Below are 23,257 nucleotides of genomic sequence, written 5' to 3' on the forward strand. Positions count from 1 at the left end.
AACCTCTGGCCCCTATTAAAGGGAAGTCAGTCCAGAGCCTACCTACTGCCCAGCTCCCAGGGCTCTCCTGAGAATAATTAGTGTGGATTGGCCATGAGTCTTAAATGCATAGGGAACAGCTGTTCATTAGCCAGGAGACTTTTTCCCTTAGAAAAGAAAGTAATGGAGAAATCTCACAAAATAAAAAAGGGTCCATTGAGCCCTAAAACCTACTCTCTTGACATCTTTCATGACACAGTTGTCTTGAAAACCAGGCCTTGTTGGGGAGTGGGGAGTAATTTTCTGGAATTCCATGAGCATATCAAGAGCTATGCCTATGGGCCTAGGTCCCAGAGACCCAATATTCCCAGGGCAGAGAGAATTCAGGATATAACCTGGGGAGATATCCATCTCCACCAGCTTGGTTCTCCAGCAGCTTTCCATCCCCTTCCATGGCATGTGCAGGAAGGTATCAGGTAGCTCCTGTAGACCACAGGGGTGGATGGGGAAGGTAGCAGATGGTACTGGTTGCCTAACTTACCCAGCATTGTGCCAGCATCAGCCGAGTCCTCCTCCAGCCCGGGGCTGCAAACTAGACGATGGAGCCTTGGGTTTATGGGAGTCATGGCTGACCTCAGGGGGACACATAGTCCCTGTGAATGCAAAGGTGGAGCACAGTCAGCAAGCTGAGAGTTACCCTGCTGTAGACTTGAGTAGCAGTCTACAGATGCTAGTAGATTGGGCAAGGGAACCTGTCACCACTGAGGACAGCAAGGGTCCCATGTTAGTCAACTTGGGGTGCCATGACAAAATACCACCAACTAGGTGGCTCAAACAACAGAAATGGATTTCTCACAGTTCTGGAAGCCAAGATGTCCAAGATCAAGGTACTGGAAAAGTAGGTTTCATTCTGAGGTCTCTTCTCTTGGCTTGTAGGCTGCTATCAACTCACCGTGTGTTCACTGTCATCTCCCAGGGCCTCTTCCTTGTGTGTTCTCGGAGAGAGACAGAGACAGAGGCAGAGACAGAGAAGGCTCCTTGGAGTCTTTTCTTAAAAGGACACTAATTCTATCAGATCAGGGCCCCACCCTTATGACTTCATTTAACCTTAATTACTTTATTTAGAGGCCCCATCTCCAAATACAGACAGTCACACTGGGGATTAGAGCTTCAACATATAAACATTCAGTCCATAGCAGTTCCATTGCTACCCAAGGATCTGGACACAGAGCTGAGACTCTGTCCCACGTATCCCCTCCCCAGGAAGCCCCATCATGAAGCTAGCCACAAGCTTGGGAAGGAGGTGGTAGTGGCAGAACTCAGAAAGGCCAAGTGTGAGCCTCAGCAGGGCTTCACTTCAAATTGATAGGACATATGGGACATGCACATGAAATGGAACTGTTTGATTCAGGAGAAGGCTTGGTGCGGGGTGTAATTTCCAAAGCGATTCAGTCCCACGTGTGGGCTGCTTTAGCCACTGACAGCACCTACAAAAGGATTCAGATGAGACAAGATGCTAACTTGCTGTCCCCAGTTAGCAGCAGTGTGTAAGCTCCTAAAAGGGCCAGGTCGAGAATGGGATATGAAGAGGTAACAATTGATTTGCATGAGTTGAGGCTGCTGTGATCCAGCAGGAACGCATAAAGTCCATGACAGGTGAGCGTCACTTGGTTAGTGCTTAGAAAAAAACAAATGTAAGCTATTATTTTGAGAAACGTTCAGAATGTGCCCTGGTGTCAGCAGTTTTCTGCTCAGGTTCTTGTCTCTGTTTAGGGATTGTTCAGCAACCGATCAGAAAACACTTCCTGTGCTGAGGGGGTGGGTGGAAGGGGAATATTAATCAACTGCTAATTGATAATTAGGGTTGAAACACCCTGATCAGAAAAAAATGCTTCAATGGAAACAAGCATCACCATCTGAATCAATGCTACTGTCTAGAAACACTGGTGTCCACACACCTCAGTTCAATCCATGAAAAAGCATTTGTTTTTTATTGTAAAGAGCTAGGCTCTGTCTTTCGATGCAATATCACATACTACCAAAAAAAAAAAAAAAAAAAAAGAAAATAAAAAATAACCAATAACAGACAAATATTCTGAATTATTCTGTCATTTTAACAAACATGTCAGCTGAGAGAACAAGATCGGGTATTTTAATTATGTCAGCATATAATAATTAAATCTGGCTTTACTCACCTTTGGGTATATTTTTAAACAAAAACAAACACAAAACCTCTGTCTAAGAACTCAGTAGCTTTTAATGTTAAGCACATATTTGGCAACGTGTACCCGGTAAGTGGGCTGTCATCACTAATTCCTTTGGTACCCATGTGATAACATCAGTCAAGAGGAACCATAGTGTATATAACACAAAAATGTGGGTTTATTTCTTTATAAATTGGCAGCTGTGAAAAGATTTATAATTTCCCTCTCACTGACATCACTGGACAGGTAAAGCAGGCAGCCCCACTGGCTTTGATGAAAGGATATTACCCGGCGTATGGAGTTAACATGGGTGACAGTTGTAATATCTTTTCCCTGATGTTAGTTACAGCTGTTGTACCATTTCAGGCATGTCAGGAAAGTAGAGATGTTTAAACAGAGGAGGAATGCTCTGAAAGTCATCAAAAGGACACTTTTTCCAATGCCATTCGCTCTTGGTGCTATTTAATAAAAATGATTTAAAGACATTCATTTTTTTTTTTTTTCAGTGGCAATTCAGATCATAAGCTGCCTTTTCTTTCCTTTTAAGCTTTGATAAGAATAACCCGGCATTTTTTAAGATTCTAGAGACAAGTCCAGTCTCTTCCGTCTCTGCTCTTCAAGTTCCTGTAGTGCAAAGATCTAAGACAGGCGTCCCCAAACTTTTTTTTTTTAATTTTTTTTTTAATTGCATTTTAGGTTTTGGGGTACATGCGATGAACATGCAAGATTGTTGCATAGGTACACACTTGGCAGTGTGGTTTGCTGCCTTCCGTCCCCTCACCTGTATCTGTCATTTCTCCCCATGCTATCTCTTCCCACCTCCCCACCCCCCCGCCCCTCCCCCATTTCCCCCCAACGGACCCCAATGTGTAGTGCTCCCCTCCCTGTGTCCATGTGTTCTCATTGTTCAACACCCACCTATGAGTGAGAATATACGGTGTTTGATTTTCTGCTCTTGTGTCAGTTTGCTGAGAATGATGGTTTCCAGGTTCATCCATGTCCCTACAAAGGACGTGAACTCATTGTTTTTGATGGCTGCGTGATATTCCATGGTGTATATGTACCACATTTTCCCTATCCAGTCTATCGTCATTGGGCATTTGGGTTGGTTCCAGGTCTTTGCTATTGTAAACAGTGCTGCAATGAACATTCGTGTGCACGTGTCCTTGTAGTAGAATGATTTATAATCCTTTGGATATATACCCAGTAATGGGATTGCTGGGTCAAATGGGATTTCTATTTTTAGGTCCTTGAGGAATCGCCACACTGTCTTCCACAATGGTTGAATTAATTTACATTCCCACCAACAGTGTAAAAGTGTTCCTATTTCTCCACATCCTCTCCAGCATCTGTTGTTTCCCGATTTTTTAATGATCGCCATTCTAATTGGTGTGAGATGGTATCTCAATGTGGTTTTGATTTGCATTTCTCTGATGACCAGTGATGATGAGCATTTTTTCATATATTTGTTGGCCTCCTGTATGTCTTCTTTTGTAAAGTATCTGTTCATATCCTTCGCCCATTTTTGAATAGGCTTGTTTGTTTTTTTCTTGTAGATCTGCTTTAGTTCTTTGTAACTTCTGGATATCAGCCCCTTGTCAGATGGGTAGGCCGCAAAAATTTTTTCCCATTCTGTTGGTTGCCGATTCACTCTACTGACTGTTTCTTTTGCTGTGCAGAAGCTGTGGAGTTTGATTAGGTCCCATTTGTCTATTTTGGCTTTTGTTGCCATTGCTTTTGGCGTTTTGGTCATGAAGTCCTTGCCTACACCTATGTCCTGAATGGTTTTGCCTAGATTTTCTTCTAAGGTTTTTATGGTAATAGGTCTGATGTTTAAGTCTTTAATCCTTAAACATCAGACCAAACTTTTTACACAGGGGGCCATTTTACTGTCCCTCAGACCGTTGGAGGGCCGCCACATACTGTGCTCCTCTCACTGACCACCAATGAAAGAGGTGCCCCTTCCTGAAGTGCAGTGGGGGGGCTGGATAAATGGCCTCAGGGGGCCGCATGCCGCCCGTGGGCCGTAGCTTGGGGACGCCTGATCTAAGAGAAGGGCCATGGGTTGACATCATGTTGCTGCCTGCTCTCTGGCAGGTCATGGCAGCATCCAGAATGCGTATGGGAAAACCTCAGAGAAGGAAAAAAAAATAGAATGATTTCAACCCCACTGCCCAACACACACTCCAGGCAATTACCTAAGACCGTCTCTTGGGGGTCTCAGGATCAAAACGGTGCCTGAGGCAATTGACACGACTTGAAAAAAAAAATCCTCAAATTTCAGAAGTGACACACCAAAGTTGTGGCTCCATTCCATGTGGCTGAAACATCTGTGTGAGCAAACGAGTCCCCCACTCCCAAACAAGCAGCGACTGTGGGAAGACAGCGGGGATCTGATGGAATAGCAAGGGTCTTCCAGGCAGCCTGCTCTCCTGCTTGAGTGGGGAAATGTTCCATCAGCGTGGGACACTCAGGAGAAGGCTGGGGAGATTTCCAAAGCCATTCAGTCCCAGGTATGGGTTGCTCCAGCCACTGACAGCCACTTCCAAAAGGTTGCTATTAGAGCTAGACATTTGTGGGTAATTATCAAGTGTTGATGAAAGCACAAATACAGTGGACTCTATAATGTAGGCCCCTCTGCTAATGAGCTCATTTTAATCAGATCATTTCCTTTGCTTTTAATGCTCATGCAGACACACTCACACAGACCCACAGTGGATCGTTTTTCTTGTATTTCCTGAACCCAGAGCTCTCACGTACTAACTGTCAGATACCTCCTGTTGGGTGACCACCCCACCCCACTTCCTCTTCTCTTGTTCTGCATCTGACGTGCCTTGTACTCAGACCATTGGTCATTTGATGCAGAGACCAGGCCCATTGCCTGCAGCTTTTATACCAAGTGTTGAAATGAGAGAACTTAAGGCATCAAAGTCTCGATGGCTCTCCAACAACTGGCTGTTTCACAAACAGTTCCTTCAAAGAGCCCTGCTACAACGGAGCAAGCATTTGCTGACTCACTCGGGGAGCACACAAACTTCCAGGAAGTTTGGTTGGTACTAGACACTGGCTAACAAAACCAAGGCAATTGTTTTTCCATTATTCCATTACTGGCTGGCAGAGAAAACAACCAAAATAGAAATTGCTCCTTCGACATGAAGTCATGGAGACCACAGTGAGATGGCCCGGAGCTGTCGCCACCTGGACAGCTCACATTATTTCAGATGTTTCTTGGTCTAAGCTCATGAATATCCTCTAACCATCTTTACCCCTTGCTGCCAGCTGTATCACTGAAGAATTGTTTTAGGCCAGAACTGAAACAGACTCAGATGTAAATAAATCTATTCCAGAACGGAATTTAATGATTGACGTTACAATGGCAAATTCTATTTAGAATTTTCCAAATCCTCAAAGTATTCCCTGAAGTCTGATTTTAATAACAGAATTCAGAAAATGAGTAACCAGCTCCTGAGAGAAATATAAAGGACAGCAGTTACGATTCTTCAGGGCTTTCCTTTCATATGAATTATAATATAATTACATTAAATCTCTGCTAACATCTTTCATAACAAAAAAGAAATACTGGCTATCTGAAATTCCTTTCTCAGCATTGAAAGACAACTATAACAATAACAAGCCAAAAAAAAAAAATTAGTTCAACAGACACCCGAACCTTAGTTTCCAGCTTTGTCCTGAGCTAGCTGCCCAGAGGAAAGACCAGCTCACACCAGCTGTCATATTCCTCTCCTAATTCTCCATCCTAGCCACCTTAGCTAAGACCTGCTCTCAGAAGTACATGATTCAGTGGCATTTCCTCTCAAAGTGATGTTTGTTTATTCTTTAGGTTTTAAGGTTGGGCATTGGATTTGCAAAGGGGATGAGGCTCATTGTGGGCATTTATGAAGGTTGGCCCCAACAGGCATTCTATTCTCTCTTTAAATGTCAAATAACAAAAATCCACTTCTTGAAAAGTGTCATTGAACAGTCTAGAACTGGTTGGGCCCTGAGTTTAAATGATTGATTGGGAAAAGCTTTGGGAACTCTCTGAGGATGTTGCAAAATAAGAAGAGATGTGCTGGGAGTTTGAAACCAGCCTGGGCAACATAGGGAGACCCTGTCTCTTCAAAAAATTAAAACATCGGCCTGGCTCATTTTTGTATTTCTTGTCAAGACAGGGTTTCACCATGTTATCCAGGCTGGTCTTGAACTCCTGGGCTCAAGTGATCCTTCCATCCTGGCCTCCCAAAGTGCTGAGATTTCAGGCATAAGCCACCATATCTAGCCACGTGCAGGATCTTTATCTGGAAAGACTGTCCTTAACTAATATCATATATTTGATTGAAATGTTTTTTAAGAAATCACTTAAAGTATAAATAGAAATTCAGTGTAACATCCTGGAAGAGACTTAATGAGTTCAAGAAAGCAGAAATTAACCTGAAGGTGAGCTTGTTACCCTGCTGAAATGATTTCTGGGAAGGAGAACATTCAAGGAAGGAATTTATGAAGCACCCTATTTATATTGGCTGGTTGTTGTTGTAGCAGTACCCATGAGTTCAGTGGTCTTGTGTAGCACTCACTACAAAGCTGAGGGATTACAGGAGGTCCGACTCACAGCCCCTGTGCTCTTAGGTTTCCCAAGACAGTCCTAACTTCCACCTCTACTTAGAATAGAAAACACTCATGATGTGTTTGCTTTAGGCTAGCAATTCTTCTAAGCATTCAACACTCACTGACTTAATTCAATTCCCATAACAATCATATGAAGGGAGCACAATAATTGTCTGCATTTTGTGGTTGAGGAAACAAAGGCAAGGTGAAATAACTTGCTGTGCCAGATATTGATTATATTCTCTCTCACCTCCAAATTCACCCGTTTTGCCTGCTCTGTTAAAATGGAACCAGGCCCTTTCAATATTTTCCCTTAGCCAGCTGACACAATGTTAGGCTTTGTCAGTAGAGCATGCTAGAGAGAAACTGAGAGAGAAAAGGTGCGGCTTCCCAGAGACAGTGCATTTGCTCAGCCAGCTCCAGCGCCAGGCCCTGCAGGTAGCATGTGGCCGGCAGTACTCACGGCCAGTTGCTTCCCCAGCCCCCTCCCTGAGGTGGTATTTTAGCACTGCCTCCAAGGAGATAGCTCCCTGTGCATCCTAGAGGGCAGATCTCTGGCAAGTTCCAGAGAGACTTTTAGATTTTCAGCAAGTTCCACTGGCACACTACCACAAAAACTTCTCCATCACCTGCTGAGCCACTGCAGTTCCCTCTCAGCCCAGGGCTAGGAGGGACCCGCTTTCTAGGACCCCCTATACCTGCTGTACCCACCTATATTCTTCAGGGCTATCTTTACTGCTTACTAGCCAACCTTTTGCTACTCTAATCTGCTATTAAGGTTAATGATTAAATGTATTAAACTTTTCCATTCAAATGACTGTGTGGTTTCTCTCTCTTAGTTGGACCCAGACTGACACCCTTGCCTAAGGCCACATTCCAGGGAGCAGCAGCCAAGATCGGAAACCAGGCAGCTGGGTTCCTGAGCTTCCATGCTTGACAGTGTTGTCAGGCCCTTGTGTGGGCAGGAGGGCCCAGGTCTAATGCAGTGCGTGCTGATGTGAGGTCTCTACTTCATACCGAAAGAAGGCAGAGAGGACATGGTGTCAGGAGAGAACCCCAGGGTGGGATTTTGAACAGTTTGCAGCAGATGGGTAAAAGAAAGGCATTTCAGAGAAGATTGTACGTGTAGCGGCGGGAGGAGGGAAGCAAGGGTGACAACTTCAGAGAAGGACAGAGGTGTCACCGGGCTCCTGCTTCATCCCCAAAACTTTCATTTCATTCCCAGGGAGAACCCTGGTAAGATTTGGAGTCTTCAGCGTCCTAAATCTTGCTCTCAATGGTTTTCCCAGCTTTTCTCTTACCAGCTGTCTAGGAGGCAACATTCCCCACGGGAGCAACCAGAAGCACAAGGACTTCCATGGTGGTCAGAAGTGGAAGAGGATGGGGAGCAGGTCAGTGGTACCTGCTGGGCCTTGGGCAGCATTTTATACCTTATGTTCTCTGTCTCGGCTGTCTACTTCATAATACATAGTACAGAATACATAACAGGGAAATACTTGCATGTTTATAAGAATTGCATTTATTTCCACTTGTATTGTAAAAACTAGCTTGTTCTTAGCTCCCCAAACACACATATTTATAAATAATGTATATTATAAACATTTGGAAGAACACATAAGCAAAGTTGGAGCCATTAGGCTATTTCTTAACAAAACAATTTTTTTTTAAATGGGGCAGGGGGTGGAGTGTTGTAGAAAACACTGAAGTTACATTAGAACTTCCGTAGAAATGGATTCTTTTCTCCAGTGAGGAATGGTGCTGGGGGCGGGGGTGGCTGAGGGCCATTCTGACTGCTCCAGGTCACAAAGAGACGGGCTGCTTGTTCCACAGCCTCGGGCATTGCACCCACTGGTTTCCAAGCCAGCCTCTAGCATTGGATGGTACACATGATCAGAAAGTTTTAAAATATAGTATATGATGACCCACGTTTTGGCATTTGCATAACTGGCAGGTGTTGGGATTGGTACTTAAAAGGAGATGGATTTGGATCCCAAAAGTTTGATGTGAAATATTCCCCAGAGATCTAAGCAAACTTGCTTGTATAAGGCCTCTCTGATTGGCAGGAAACAGCAGGGGAGAAGAAATCAGAAGCAAAAGGTACAATTCAGAAGCAAAAACACAAAGGGGACTGGACCTAGTGGGTTACATCGAGGGAGTTTCCCCACAACAGATTGTTGACCAGTTTCCTCGAGGATTATTGTATCTGTTTGGCTTGGGTAGTAATTCAGGAAGTGATGTTTTCCTTTATGGATAAAAAAACAATCAAAAGTAAAATAAGTGTTTTCCCATCATGAAGATAACGCTAAGTTTAATGGCTTCTCCGGCATCTGAAGCCCTCCCAGGTCCAGGTAGCACGGTCAGCAGGGCAGCCTGCAGCTAGACCGCATTCCTTTGAAGGAGTTGGTCCAGCAATTGCTAGAGAAAAAGGGAAAGGAAGATGTCAAGCTCAGACTCGGCATCTGTGCACCGCACACATCACACCTGCCTGCAACGAGGCCATTACCTTTTTGAAGACTTCGGCACGGAGTCTGTTACTTTGTAAGATCACCCTTTTCCTTTGTTCTTCTTTCTTCTTTTTAACTTCCGGCAAGTTATTATAGATTCTGAAACAGATTCGGAAAACATTTGGAATGGTAGCTTGACAGCAGGCTCCCGCCGTGGGGCTGTATCCTGGACTGTCGGCAGGCTCTTACATTTCAAAGGGAAGACCGCTGCTTGTGGGCTAGCTCTCAACCGCAGGATACCAGGACGAAGGGCTTTCCTGACCATACCCAGAAGCCGCTGCAAGGCAGGGGATGGCACTTTGTCCAGTCCCACCAGGGGCAACGCTGGAGAGGCCAGCTGCTTATTTAGAAGGTCAATGTTTCTGTCCCTCCATTCTCTATGATAATAACTTAATCATAAAATGAAGGATTCTAAACCTACTGTTGTAGTATTCTGATAGTAAACTTGTTTCCAAATACCTTCTTAGCACTCAGTGTTTGCCTTCCTGTGACTTAGAAAAGGAACAACAAACAAATGGAAGTGGCAGGAATTATAATATTGGAAGAAAACACATATGCGTGTGTGTGCTTTTACCTCTCAATCTATTGCACTTTTAACTGAGGGCCCAAGGGATCTTCCTCTGGACACTTCTTTCCTACTTTCTAACAGACACTTCGTGTTCTGATGCCAGCTAATATTTTACTATGATCCACAGACACAGCAGAGTCACTGTAGCCTGAGCATTTGGGTTGCTGTATGTGTGACACTCGGCTAAAACAGCTTTCTCTCTATTGTGTTTGAAAGCCAGACAAGATATAGATGAGATGTTCCACCATTAAAATGAGAAGGATAATAGAGAAAAATGATGATGACAGCCTTTGCTTAGGTGTTGGGCACTAGGCTTGAATTGTTTGACATGAATTATTTCATTTCATCTTCACCACAGTTGGAAGAGGCATATAGTGTCCCACGCTTATATAAATGAGAAACCTAAGCCCCACTAAGATCAGGAGACTTATATAAAGTCCCTTGGCTGGCTTGCGGTGGGCTGGGATTGGAACCTTGATCTGTTTGACTCTTACTACACAACGCTATCACTCAACCATATGACATCAAGCTACGAGTGAGATCCTGGAAATGCTCGTGCCTAGCATAGTGTCTAGCATCCTGTAGGCATGAACATGGGTTGAATGAATGCACGAAAAAATGGACACATAATTGCCACATTCAGGAATGATTCTAGAAAGGACTAGGAGGAAAACTGTAAGGGAGTCTGTAAGAAAACGGGCATGTCTCAAAGCTCTGCAGTGGGAATTTCCTCGGATCCGTATATACTGATCTTTCTGATACTGACCATCTCAATCACGTGGTGGAGTGGCTAATATCAGGTGTCAACTTGATTGGATTCCTGGATGGCTGGCAAGTTATTGTTTCTGGGTGTGTCTCTGAGGGTGCACAAAGGAGATTGGCATTTGAGTCAGTGGATTAGGAGAGGAAGACCCACCCTCAATGTGTGTGGGCACCATCTAATCAGCTGCCAGCGTGGCTGGAACAAAGCAGAAGAAGGCAGGGCAACCTTGCTTGCTGGGTATTCTGGCTTTCTTCTTTTTCCATGCTGGATGCTCCTTCTCCTGCCCTTCCTGCCCTTGAATATCAGACTCCCAGGTTCTTCAGTCTTTGGACTCCTGGACTTGCACCAGTGGCTTGCCGGGGGCTCTCAGGCCTTTGGCCACAGACTGAAGCCTACGCTGTTGGCTCTGCTGATTTTAAGGCTTTTGGACTCAAGACTGACCACTATTGGCTTCTCCTTTCCCCAGCTTGCATATTGTGAGATTTTGCCTTGTGATCCTATGAGTCAATTCCCCTAATAAACTCCCTTTTATATACATATATCCTTTTAGTTCTGTCCCTCTGGGGAACCCTGACAAATACATCTGAGAAATCTAAAATAAAGTCTCCTAGGCCCTCTGATTCAGTATTTTCTTAAAAGAACTTCCCAAATATTTTCTTAAAAGAACTTTCATATATACAATGGACCACTCTGCAGATAGTCAAAACCAACAAGGAAAATAATCTATTTGTCACAGAAGGGACTCACAGATACAAAGTGAAAACACAAGCTATTGAAAGATAATGAGTAGTATGATACCATTCACGGCTAAAAATCATTTAACTGTATATGCACAAATAAAAGTGACTTTAAGGCAAAGAGAAAGGCCTGACAGAATCCACAGGAGATATCACTGTGGGTGTTTGAGGGGCTGGGGCGGGGCAGGAAAAGTGGACTGGGAACGGGAAGGGGAACCACTGGTCATGAGGGGACTTCAGCTTTATCTCCATTGCTTGCATTTTTCAAATAAAAATGTAACTAACATTATAATTAATAGCAAAGAATACAAAGAAAGGAAGGCTCCAGGTGATTCTGTGGGTGAGCCAGAGTCAGAGCCCACCCAGGGTGCAATCCACAGAGCAGAGTGTAAACTCAATTGCCAGATCCACCAGAGGAGACCGGCTAGGGGGAGCCGATTACTCGAGGTGCCACATCACCTAGCCCACTTGTCCTCTTTGAGCCTCAGTTTCCTCTTCAGTAAAATGATAGGGCAATACTCTCTGACTACTTATGCTGCTTTGAGATCTATTATTTTAATTGCTTAGTTTGCAAGGCTCCATAATGGTGGCTTTGGGTTTGGAGACTGGAAGGGGAGGATTTGGCTGAAAATGTTCAGTAAATTGAAAAGGGAATGGTTCTGGCATGAGGTATATGCAACTTTGTTCTTCTGAAATAGCAAGTCTTAAAGCCCAGTGGCCCTTTAAAAAACCCAATTAGAATGCTACGAATCAGGTCTTTAATGGGACGTCTCCCTTTTCCTCGTTTTCACTTCCTTACAGTATTTACAAAGAGGCTCCCAATAGATGATCAAAGTTATCTAATCACCATGAAAATAATATAATCATAGCAAAAGCAGAAATTGTATGCCTGAAGTGGAGAGAAAAGTATTCTTCCTATTTCAATGGTTTCTTTAAGTGTGCTATCAATTTGATTTAATTATTATAATTCCTCCCTGTGCTAGATATTTTATTATAAACTAATGACATTTTACTTGCATGAACTTGGCCAATGCTGCTGAGCTATTACATTTTGGTTAAGAGGCCAGATCTCAGAAAGAATGGCAGCCTTTGTGTGCACCAGATTGGTGAGAATTACTGGGAGTCTTGAACAGCCACCAGCCAAACAGAATAGGGAGGATGTCCCGGCAGCATGGCTGCCAGGTCTGCTGGAGACGGAGCCCCAGGAAACCCAGCTCATGGCCCCCCCCGAGGCTCCACTGGCTCCCAGGTGCCATCTGCCTCCAAGCTTGGATACTTTCCTTCAGTTCCTGCCATGATCCAGACCCTCAGGAGAAATAGCTTCTCTCCCCTTCATAAAATTGCCTTCAAAGGTGCAGTGACAAACAGCTCCTGCCCAGAGCGACAATGGGAATGTGCAGGAGTTCCAGCTCAGAGTCTGGGAATCTCTTAGAGACCAATTACTGGATTGGTTCAGAATCCAAGACCTACCACTTTCCTAAGGTTTTTCCAAGAGCAGCATTAACATTCAAAATCACACTTCAACTACCGTACTCACTTCAGCCGTTTTAGCAGATTTGCAGCCAAAAAGACCTCAGACCTTAAACATGGACCCAGAAGTGGTAGTCCCATTGGAGGGCACTTGAATCCACCAGACCAGCCCACCCCACCACTAACTTCTTTGCACACTGCACAATAACCAAGTACCTCTTAGACCGCATATGCATCTCCTTCTCTGAAATGCACCGTTCTTTGGGTTTAAACAAGTTATCTGGAAAAAACAGAAAGAGAATTAAGTTCAGAAGGCATAGAATCTGACATATTTCTAGAGAAACACTATGGTAGATTTAGTACATACTCTGCTAATTGGTCCTTATTCTAAGCCATATCCTGAGTCTAAGCAGGACACAGTAGAGACTGATGCACCGTAAGTGGTTTTATTGACAACTGGCCAACAACAGGGCTGGTCTTGACAATTGTTAAATAAGAACATGACGTACAATGTTAGCATCTAACCCACTTTACGGAGAGCAATACCTCTGAATGCTTCCTTTGGCCATAGAGTCATGGTTTTCTCAGGAAAGTGCCAGAGTTGCAAGGTCATTCCATTTAATAGAAAAGTTTCTACACTAGGTCGGTGAGGCCTCTAAGGACAAGGAAATCCCCCAGCTCTCCCTAGAGCATTTTGTAAGAAGGAGGTTTCACTGTTGTCTATAGCCCTCCATCAGAGCTGCTCAGCCTCTGCAAGATGAAGACCACCTTGCCCCCTTCCTAAGGTCGGGAAAGGTAATGAACAACAACAAATAATCGTGTGTGCTCAGTATTCTTTGATTAAGAAAGTACACAGTAGCTAAAAAATCACCACGAAACTGGGATTCTTTTCATTCTAAGTACATATCACTAATCTTAATGATGTTCACAGATGGCACACTTAAAAATGGTGTGTGTTTTTTAAAAAGTGTATATCCTTTTGCAAAAGGTGAGAGGGGACTGTTGCAATAACTCATTTCCCACGAGACACTCAGCCATGTAGATTAACAAAGGAATATGTAAATGCTGTGGGGTGCCTGTTGCATGGGGCTATGTTTGAGCAACTGGAATGCTTCCTAAAACACCTGGGAAGTAACCTGCTCACCCAGCAGAAGCAGACAGGCAACTTAGCCCCTTGCCAAGCAGCAGAGTTGGAATGGGCTTCCCGTGATCCCCAGTGAAGCCCTGGGTGTTTCTATTCATCTCCTCTCAACCCGGGCCTGTCCCTTTGGTCATCAGTCCAGTGGAGCAACCAAATATTTCTCAGGCTTGAGAATAGACAGAATTTTCTAGGAATATCTAAGAAGGTAGGATAGAGCCAAGGATCCTAAGAAATTTCGTCCTCTCTGGAGAAACATCACACAAAAACAGAGTGGATGAGCTTTGTCTCCTGTCTGGTTATTCGAACATGAAAAAGAATATGGCAGCATCACTTAACTTCGAAGACAAGATTCAAAGGAGAAATGAAAAAAAATAAATCAGAATATTTCCTACTCAGTGGTTGTATGACAACTGACCAACGACAGGGTTGACCTTGACAAATTAAATAAGGGTGTGAAGTACAATGGTAGCAACTAACTTACTTTGTGGAGAGCAATGCCTTTGAATGCTTCCTTTTAGCAACAGAATCATGGTTTTCTGGCGGAAGTGCCAGGTGCAAGGTCACCCTACCCAAAGAAAAATCCTTACACTAGGTGTGAGGCCTCTACGGACAAGCAAATCTCCCAGCTTTCTCTAGAGCAATTTGCAAGAAGGAGCAGTGAGAAGACATCATCACCATGGAGACTGCAGTGGTCCCAGATGCCTCCCAGCACCCAGCGGCCCCAGCTCCAGGCAGCACCAGGTCAGAGCCAAGGGCCACAGAAACACCCCACTGTCATTTCCAAGAGAAAAGGAAATGTCAGCGTCAGTCAATCAGGCCTTTGGGCAAGCAAATATGTGACTCTTGACAGTCACTTATTCCATTTAGGGAAAAGAAACCTTATACAAAGAATTAGACTCAAGTCCAGCTTAGCAATCCTCATGAGCTACTCAAGATTAGGGTGAGGCCAGGGTAGACAGACGGGGTCCTGACGGGATTAAAAACATTACAGATAGCTTTCGTAAGATTTTGATCATCTTGGTTCAACTGTTTGTGGTCTACGCTGGGAAGTTAGATTTTTTTTTTTTTTTTTTTCAGTTTGTTTCTTTAGAGCACCTGATACCACCATTAAGCTTTGGTTTGATTTCCAAGAGGAAACAAAAGCAAATGTGGAGCTCTCTGACACTTCACTGTTGTGTTTTCTCACTCTGCTCAGCCTGCTGGGCCACACAGAACTTTTGATTCTGGGCCCAGCAGCCCATGTTAGGCACAAAACAAGCAAGACTGTGTCCAAGGGGGCCTCCCTTGCTGGTGACCTCAGCCCACATTCCGGGGGGAAGTGTTCGCAGGTTGGATGCTGCTGACTGAGTTTTCCTAACGGTTCCCAAGCTCATCTGATAAGTAGCAGGGTCTTTCCTAGCCTGGAGGAAAGAGAGGTGAGGAAGTGGTTTGAAATAGAGCAAGTGCATTGCCGACAGCTCCTGACCTCACTTTAGTGAAAGGAACAGAACCCCCTGGAGCAGCTTTGGGCGCTCTGAGAGAGGAAACAGCTCATTGTTGCAGAAATTGTGTTCTAGGAGCCCTGACCAAGCGCTCCTCTGTTTCCCATGAAACCAATCTAAAATTCATTTCTCAGGTATGTCTTTCTTCTTCCTTCTACACTGAAAGAGCAGTTGTGTCGGTAGGGGATGCTCAGAAACAAAAATGACAGATGAGATCCTCCCTTAATGAGATTTCATTTATTTAGGGAGAAGCTGGACAAGTCACAAACCAGCTAAAGTATCCGGTAAATGCTCTGATGAAAATGAAACGCCACCATGTGTCAAAAGGGGACTGGGGAGGCAAGAAGGCCCTATAGGGGAGGAGGTCTTTAAACCAAGACCTGCATGACCACAAGAGCAGGTGTGGGAGGATCTGGGAGAAGGGCACAGTGAGCTTCTGCAGCAGGAACTGAAAGAGAGTCATCGAGGTTGCGGAGGGAGGGAGAGTGCAGAGGCGAGAGCTAAGATTACTTCGTTTCTCCACCCAAGGGATGCCTTACAACTGCCTGGGGATTTTGACAAAGATTCCTGTGTGTTGGCCTTAGGATCTCAACCAAAATCTCCAGATGACTCCAACACACCCTGCAATTGGAAACCACCCATGCTGGGCTTTGCAAACCTATTTAAGGAGCTTTGCCAGTCTGTGCCAGTCTGTTACTCTCTTACTTTGGTTGCCTTCAGAGTAAGAGAGATGGAGAGCCATGTGGAGTTTAAAACAGGAGTTCTGATGTTTATTGCTAAAAAATGACCACAGTAGCTCTTCAGAACATGAACGAGGTGGAGGAGACGAAAAATGGCAGCAGCAAGACAGGTCAGGCAATTGCAGCTGGGTGGGGAAAGATGGCTGCATGCAGGTAGCCATGGGGCCCTTCTGCCCTGTACAGGTAGAAACTGAGTTGAAGGGGCCAGGAGAGATGAATCAAGGATGGCTCCCAGGCTTTGGGTTTAAGCAACCCATTCATTTGACAATTGTTAAGCTTTTATTTCCTTGGTGCTAGGTGGTAGGGACACAAAGATAAGTAAGACAAGGAGCTCAGAGCCCAGGATGAGAATGAGATAAATAAGGCCTTCAGATGCCAACAGCAAAGTCTGCACAGGGTGAGGGGAGACTTCAGGAGGGAGTGGTCAGGTCCACCAGGGACAAGGGGCAGCTGGGAAGACTCTGTAACAGGAGACACTTGGGCTGGGTCATGAAGTCAACAGAGATGTTCCCCCAATAGCCTGTGGTGGGTGGGGGTGGGTGAAAGGGCAGCCCAGGGCAACACGGACCCGACTGCAGCAAGAGATGAGTCATCCGTTTCATCTCTCCTGGCCCCACAACTCAGTTTCTACTTGTGCAGGGTAGAAGAGTCCCACGGCTACCTGCACACCGCCGTCTTCCTCAACCTGGCTATAGCTGCCTTCAGGACACGTTCAGCACAACCCACAGGGATTTCACTTCATGAGATGGAAACCTACCCTGCATGAGCTTTGTTAAAAAAACAGAGAAATCCTATCTATAAAATGACTCTTAATGGAAATTCTGCCTGTATAAAATTAAAGTGGCAGGTGAGAACGCTTTTCAACCTGCTCATGGGTATCTTAAAGATTTCCCTGGAAGTTAGATGTGTTCTAACTCACTGACAGGGAGGGAAGAGACTGCAGTTGTGTTTACCTCAAATGATCATTCAAATAGAAGAGGTTTTTTCTCCCCAAAAAATTAGGAAGGTAAATTGCCCATGTCTGTATTCCTGGAAGATACTTTTTCCCCCAAAAGTCTTTTGCACCTGCCTCATTATTGGATCCAAACTGCAGTGTCTGTTGCTAATTTAATTTGGTAAGACCAGACTTCCTCAAGCCCTTGCTGGTGTCAAAGTCAGCAAACAACCAGGTACCAAGATTTGGGTGCTTCTGAGAACTACTCTAGTGAGGTCAAAGTCTAAATATCCCATTAATCTCTATAAACACATGTGGGTGTTTACTGTAATACTCATATCACCAGTATGCACACACAGGCACAGACACATGCACAAGGACAAGTGTCCTGGACATTCAGACAGTTGACAGTGTCACCAGAAGGCAGCAAAGATCACCCTGCCACCAGCAGGACTGGTTGTTTGTAGGGCTCAGCTGTTTCTCCTCCATGCAGAGCCCTTATCTACAGCTCTGACTGCAAACTTCATTTTACGTACTGAACAGGTAATCTAAATGATAATCAAGTTCACACGATTTATTAGGACAATGTCCTCCAGAAGCCTATTTTCTGAAGTCACTCTGAGCACTTTGAAGAATGTTTTAGACATTTGCTTCCACTATCTTAGAAACTCCAAAACCAAGAGACAGCAGTTGGAAAGAATTCAGCAGGAGTCAACAAACCAGGCTGAGTGTAGACATCAAGTCTCTATTTCTCTGAATATCCTATTAAAGATTGGACCTTCACTAAACAATGGAAATGGGGAGTTTTTAAGGAAACCCCCAACATGTGTGTATTCTAAGATCACTAGCCTATGGATTATGCAATTTCAAAGCCACTGGGTCTCTCCTGCTGGCTATTGGAGTAATTGCAACATGGTTCTCAGGGTTTAAATCCATGGTTCTCAGGGTTTAAACTTGTACATCATTTCTGTTCAGCTCACTATGGTGGAATGTCTAATTTTCTTGATGTAGGCAATAGCGGAGTGGTGTATCTTGGACCAAATCACCCCTCTGGAAATTAAACGGCACAGGTTATACCATATGAAGGTGAGTTCACGACTCATAGGTAGTTTGTCTCTGAAGTGCTCTCATGATAAAATCTTATGCTGGATTCTCATTTTTGAAACATCCTGATGTTTCTAAAATCACTTCTAGTCTTCTGTAGAATCCCACTGAATGACAGTTGCATGTGACAGACAGCTTGTTACAGAACCCTGGCAGTGAGTGGAAGCCTCACAGATGCTGGTATTGATATGAAAGTGACACCATGTGCCAATTACTATTCAGACACACGAGAGAGCTGCTGATGTAACAATTTGGACAGAGAAGACTCTCAGACCTTTCCGGTGAAGGAACATAAAATTAAATAAAAAATAAGCCAGAGGGTCTCCAGAAAAATCAATTTCCTTTTGCATACTCAGTTTGAGAAGCAAGGTGTATAGGGCTTCCTGGTAAAGGAAGGGTGGATCATTCTCTTGCACATAGAAATTTACCTTTGAGCTTGAGCTCAGAGTGGGATCACCATCTTGGAGCTTCCATGGAAAGACAGGGTGCTACAGAGCTACTGGATGGATTTGATAAAGGGTCTGCACCCTTGGTGGGGAGGTGGTGAAAAGAAGTCCTTGCCATGGATACTGGCAACCACAGGCCTCCCCAGATCTTCTAAGGAGAGACCACTGATGCACTATGGCAGATGAGGTCCAGAACCAGAACTTTGTTTCCCCACCTGGAGGATTCCAGACCCCCAAGTCAACCATGTCTACGAAAAACATTTTTGGAGAGAGATGGAGTCTTGATGTACTTCCTGAGCCCATGCTGCTCTATCTCTTGGACCCAGCAGCACTGTTCTCAGTCCCCTTCTCCTCCTGACTCCCAAGGGGTCTTCTCCTATATGATCCGAGATGTGGTTTACAGCTGTCTGCCTGACCAACTCTCTCCCCAAGTGGCACATGAACTCCTAGAGGACAGGAAGGAAAGTCTCTTCTCAGCCCCTAATAGTCCTGGGTTTTCTCGTTCACACTCCATTCCTATGGCCAAAAGATATCCAGTGCTTAATATTTTTATTTACCGTCTGGTTACTCCTCAAGAGATCCAGTAAGAGACAGGGTTCTCTCTGAAAGCTACAGGAACTGCTAAGGAAGGCTGGCACACATCACCTCCTAATTCAGGTTGTCCGTAGTGCCAAAGACCAATGGAACAACAAGATCCACCTGTGCAAATTGAGTTCACCCAAAATGGACAGGATCAGAGACCCTCAAACTAACCAGATTCTTACTCAAGACCAGAAACTTACAGCATGAATGCCAGTGGAGGACTCCTTTCAGTTGCCCAAAACATGCATTTCCCCCCAGGGGAGGTCAACAGTGGCAGACAAAGTAATGCAGACTATTTTCTGCAATGAACACCCTGTTGAAGTTGAAGGCAAATCAGCTGAAAGATGGGCAGCTTCATCCAGTGTCTAGGATGTAATGATTCAAATTCTTAATTACCTCACTAAACACAGTAAGCAATTCAGTTTCTTTCTTTTTACAAAAAAATAATATGAGCATTAGAAAGTTAAACCTTATACTTTTATGACGTATATATAATGATTTCTTTGGCTTGCCTGAGCCTCCATAACATGATAAAGTTTTCTCATGTATAAATCTAAAACCCTCAGGTCACCTTAGGCCTTTGCTTGGTGCTGTGTCCTCTGGGACAAGCTACTTGTGCTAAGATTTGGTTCTTCTGCACCCAGTAGGGGAACAGAATCATTTCTTAAAAACTTTTCTGGATTATAAATCATTCTACTATAAGGACACATGCACACGAATGTTCATAGCAGCACTGTTTACAATAGCAAAGACCTGGAACCAACCCAAACCCATCGATGATAGACTGGACAGGGAAAATGTGGTACATATACACCATGGAATATTATGCAGCCACCAAAAACGATGAGTTTGTGTCCTTTGTAGGGACATGGATGAACCTGGAAACCATCATTCACAGCAAACTGCCACAAGAGCAGAAAATCAAACACTGCATATTCTCACTCATAGGCGGGTGTTGAACAATGAGAACACATGGACACAGGGAGGGGAGCACTACACACTGGGGTCTGTTGGGGGGAAATAGGGGAGGGACAGTGGAGGGTGGGGAGTAGGGGAGAGATAGCATGGGGAGAAATGTCAGATATAGGTGAAGGGGAGGAAGGCAACAAATCACACTGCCATGTGTGTACCTATGCGACAATCTTGCATGTTCTTCACATGTACCCCAAAACATAAAATGCAATAAAAATAAATAAATAAAAACTTTTCTTTTTTTAGACAAGTTCTCACTCTGTTGGCCAGGTTGGAGTGCAGTGGCACAATCATAGCTTACTGCAGCCTGAACCTTCCAGGCTCAAGTGATCCTCCTATTTCAGCCTTCCCTGAGTAGCAGGGGTTTTGTTTGTTATTTGTGTTTTGTTTTTTGTAGAAATGGGGTCTCGCTCTGTAGCCCAGGATGGTCTTAAATTCCTGGCCTCAAGCTGTTCCCCCAGCTCATCCTTCTAAAATGCTGGTATTATAGGTATGAGTCACTGTGCTTGGCCTGGACTCTTCTTTAAAGGTTCTTGGAAAGACTCATGGGAATGGTTTATATGAAAGTGCTCTATTAACCATGAAGAAGCTAATAGCAATGCCAATGACCACTATTCCCCCAGTGTTCCTCTCTGTACCAGGCACCTATCTCCCAAATTCATGTTTCAATTCATCCTTATAGCACCCCACTCAAGCTAAGTCTTCCCTCATCTTTACAGGGGTTTTATGGGTAGGTCAATTACCTCTAGTCTCAAAGTAAGTAGACAAGAGACCTGGGAGTTGCATACTGATGTAACCAGAGGGATTTTTATTCTCTGCAAAAAGATAAAAGGTTGTGGCTCTCAAAGGAGGGATTGTATTTTCACATAAATGTCAACATCTGTGTGGCTTCCAGTTACCTTCCAGTCCCTGAAGCAGCAGCATCGACATCACCTGGAACTTTGTTACAAATGCAAATACTCAGTCCCTATACCAGGTCATCGAAATCAGAAATTCTGTAGCTATGCTAGTGGTCTGTGGCTTCAGCAGCTTTCCAGGTGATTCTGATGTCTGCCTGGGTTTCAAGGCCACTGTGACCTTAACAGAATGCAGTAAGAGTGAGAAGGAAAAAAGCCAAGTCCCTACATGGGTTTTGAGCCTTGGAGGAAGTATTGCCAGATAAAATAAAGACTGCTCAGTTAAACTTGCATTTCAGATCCACAACAAATATCTTTTAGCATAAACATGGGACATACAATATTTGGGACACACTAACACTAAAAAGGCTTCATTATTTATACAAAATGCAAATTTAACTGGGCATTCTATATTTTCATTAGATAAATCTGGTAACCCTACTTTGAATGTTTACAGAACCTCTCCATACCATGGCAACAACCAGGCCTCCTGCTGCAGGGTCCCTGAGGCTATAGTCCTAAGCAGCTGTATGTGAGGGCAATGCTGTGGAGGGCTAGCCTGTGTCCTTGTAATGCACTTAGTTCTCTGGCAGTTTATTGCTTCTTCCAGCTACTCTCCCAGCTAATTGGTATGGATGAGCCTTCCTCCTTGATCTTTTTTTCTGTAGTTATTTCACATTGTGACATCTGTGAAGACTTTCTAACAAGAATGTGACTGACTCCTTTTTTTCCAGAGGACTTTGTGCTAGGCACCAGCATGGTGGCATTATTACAGACGCCAGGGTATACACATGAAGACAGCTTCAGGCAGGGCACATTGTTAAACAAGTTTCCAGTGAGGTAAAGCTAGCCACAGATGGAAATCTGCACCACATCCTGCTGCCCAAAGGAACCCCAGGACCCTCAGCCATTGCTTCCTGAAATTGCTCAACATAAAGGATGCAGGTAATGAGGGCAAGATCACTTTTCCACAGCACCACATTTCTATAGAAAATGGCAAACTGAAACTCCATTTGGGGTTTCATTAGCAAAGCACTGTACAATCTTAGAGTAATGTTTCCAAAGCAGACTATCAAGAATTAGATAAAAACATTTCAAGGTCCAAAAGAAAATTTAGGAAAAACAGGATCAAACAAATTTAAGAAGGTTTTTTTTTTTCTGTAGTACTTATCAGCGCTTTTAACATATACTGAGCATTGCGCACTTCCAAAAGAATACAGTATATAACAAATAACATATTTCTCAAAGGAATCTGAAGGAACTTGTTTTCCTCTGGAATGCACTGTGGTTAGTATTTGGCTAGAGGAAACTGAGAAGAAAAATGAGACCAACTAGAGGACATTAACAGCTATAACTAGTTCTCAGTTTTAAAAATTATTTGTACCTGTTACATAGAATTTAATCTGTGTGTGTATATATATATATATGTGTATGTGTTTGGTGTGTGTGTGTGTGTGTGTGTGTGTGTGTGTGTGTGTATGGCACACACAATCAGACCACCTATCATTTCTTAAAAGTGTGTATGTGTGCCATTTCCAACATGGCAGTGGGGGTGCCAATGAGAACGTATACAACTGCTGCCCCAGACCCTGGAGTTGTGTTCCCTCCATATGTACCCATGCCCTAGACCCTGGTTTCATGGCTACTCCATTGATACCATGCATCATACACAAGAGTCACCATCACCATGAGTGCACCTGTCAGCCAGATCCACTTCAAGAAAAATCCTCTTGGCCATGACATCCCTGGTGGTAGAAAAAGTAATCAGGAGGATCCCAGCAGCCTTTGCCACTGAAGACCCTAAGAACCCTTGCTGCTGCTGTAGACACCCACTGCCTTGGCCACTAAGGACATCTGCAATATTGGCAATTGTGAACTTCAGCTGACACCTATGCTGTTGCACCCTCATTAAAGCCAGAACTGCCACCCTCCACCCAGTATTCTTGTACTTGTCTGAAAAGGATGATTCCCACCCCTAATGAAACCAGTACTTAAAACCTGGAAGAGGTGACTGCTCCATCAAATGTGAAGACATCATTGGGAGGCAAAAAGAAACAGGAAAACAACAACAAGGAAGCATAATACCAACAAAATAATATGATCACTGTCCAGTAACTGACCCCAGAGAAAT

The 23,257-nt window shown here is 44.1% G+C and overlaps 1 protein-coding gene across 3 annotated transcripts in view; it reads right to left on the reverse strand.

Moving 5' to 3' along the window:
• Window positions 1-3,527: 3,527 nt before the first annotated feature.
• C12H10orf90 (chromosome 12 C10orf90 homolog) overlaps window positions 3,528-23,257 on the reverse strand; it is a 238,457-nt gene continuing 218,727 nt past the window's right edge. For all 3 annotated transcript variants that reach the window (XM_039465165.2, XM_003922100.4, XM_074383075.1), the window contains 3 exons: window positions 13,047-13,110; window positions 9,292-9,391; window positions 3,528-9,203 (listed from right to left, as the gene is read on the reverse strand). In XM_039465165.2, coding sequence (XP_039321099.1) covers window positions 9,165-9,203; window positions 9,292-9,391; window positions 13,047-13,110 — 203 coding nt within the window. In that variant the 3' untranslated portion in view covers window positions 3,528-9,164. The remainder of the gene's footprint in view (window positions 9,204-9,291; window positions 9,392-13,046; window positions 13,111-23,257) is intronic.

This window comes from Saimiri boliviensis, chromosome 12, assembly GCF_048565385.1.
Source record: "Saimiri boliviensis isolate mSaiBol1 chromosome 12, mSaiBol1.pri, whole genome shotgun sequence".
Taxonomy (NCBI): domain Eukaryota; kingdom Metazoa; phylum Chordata; class Mammalia; order Primates; family Cebidae; genus Saimiri; species Saimiri boliviensis.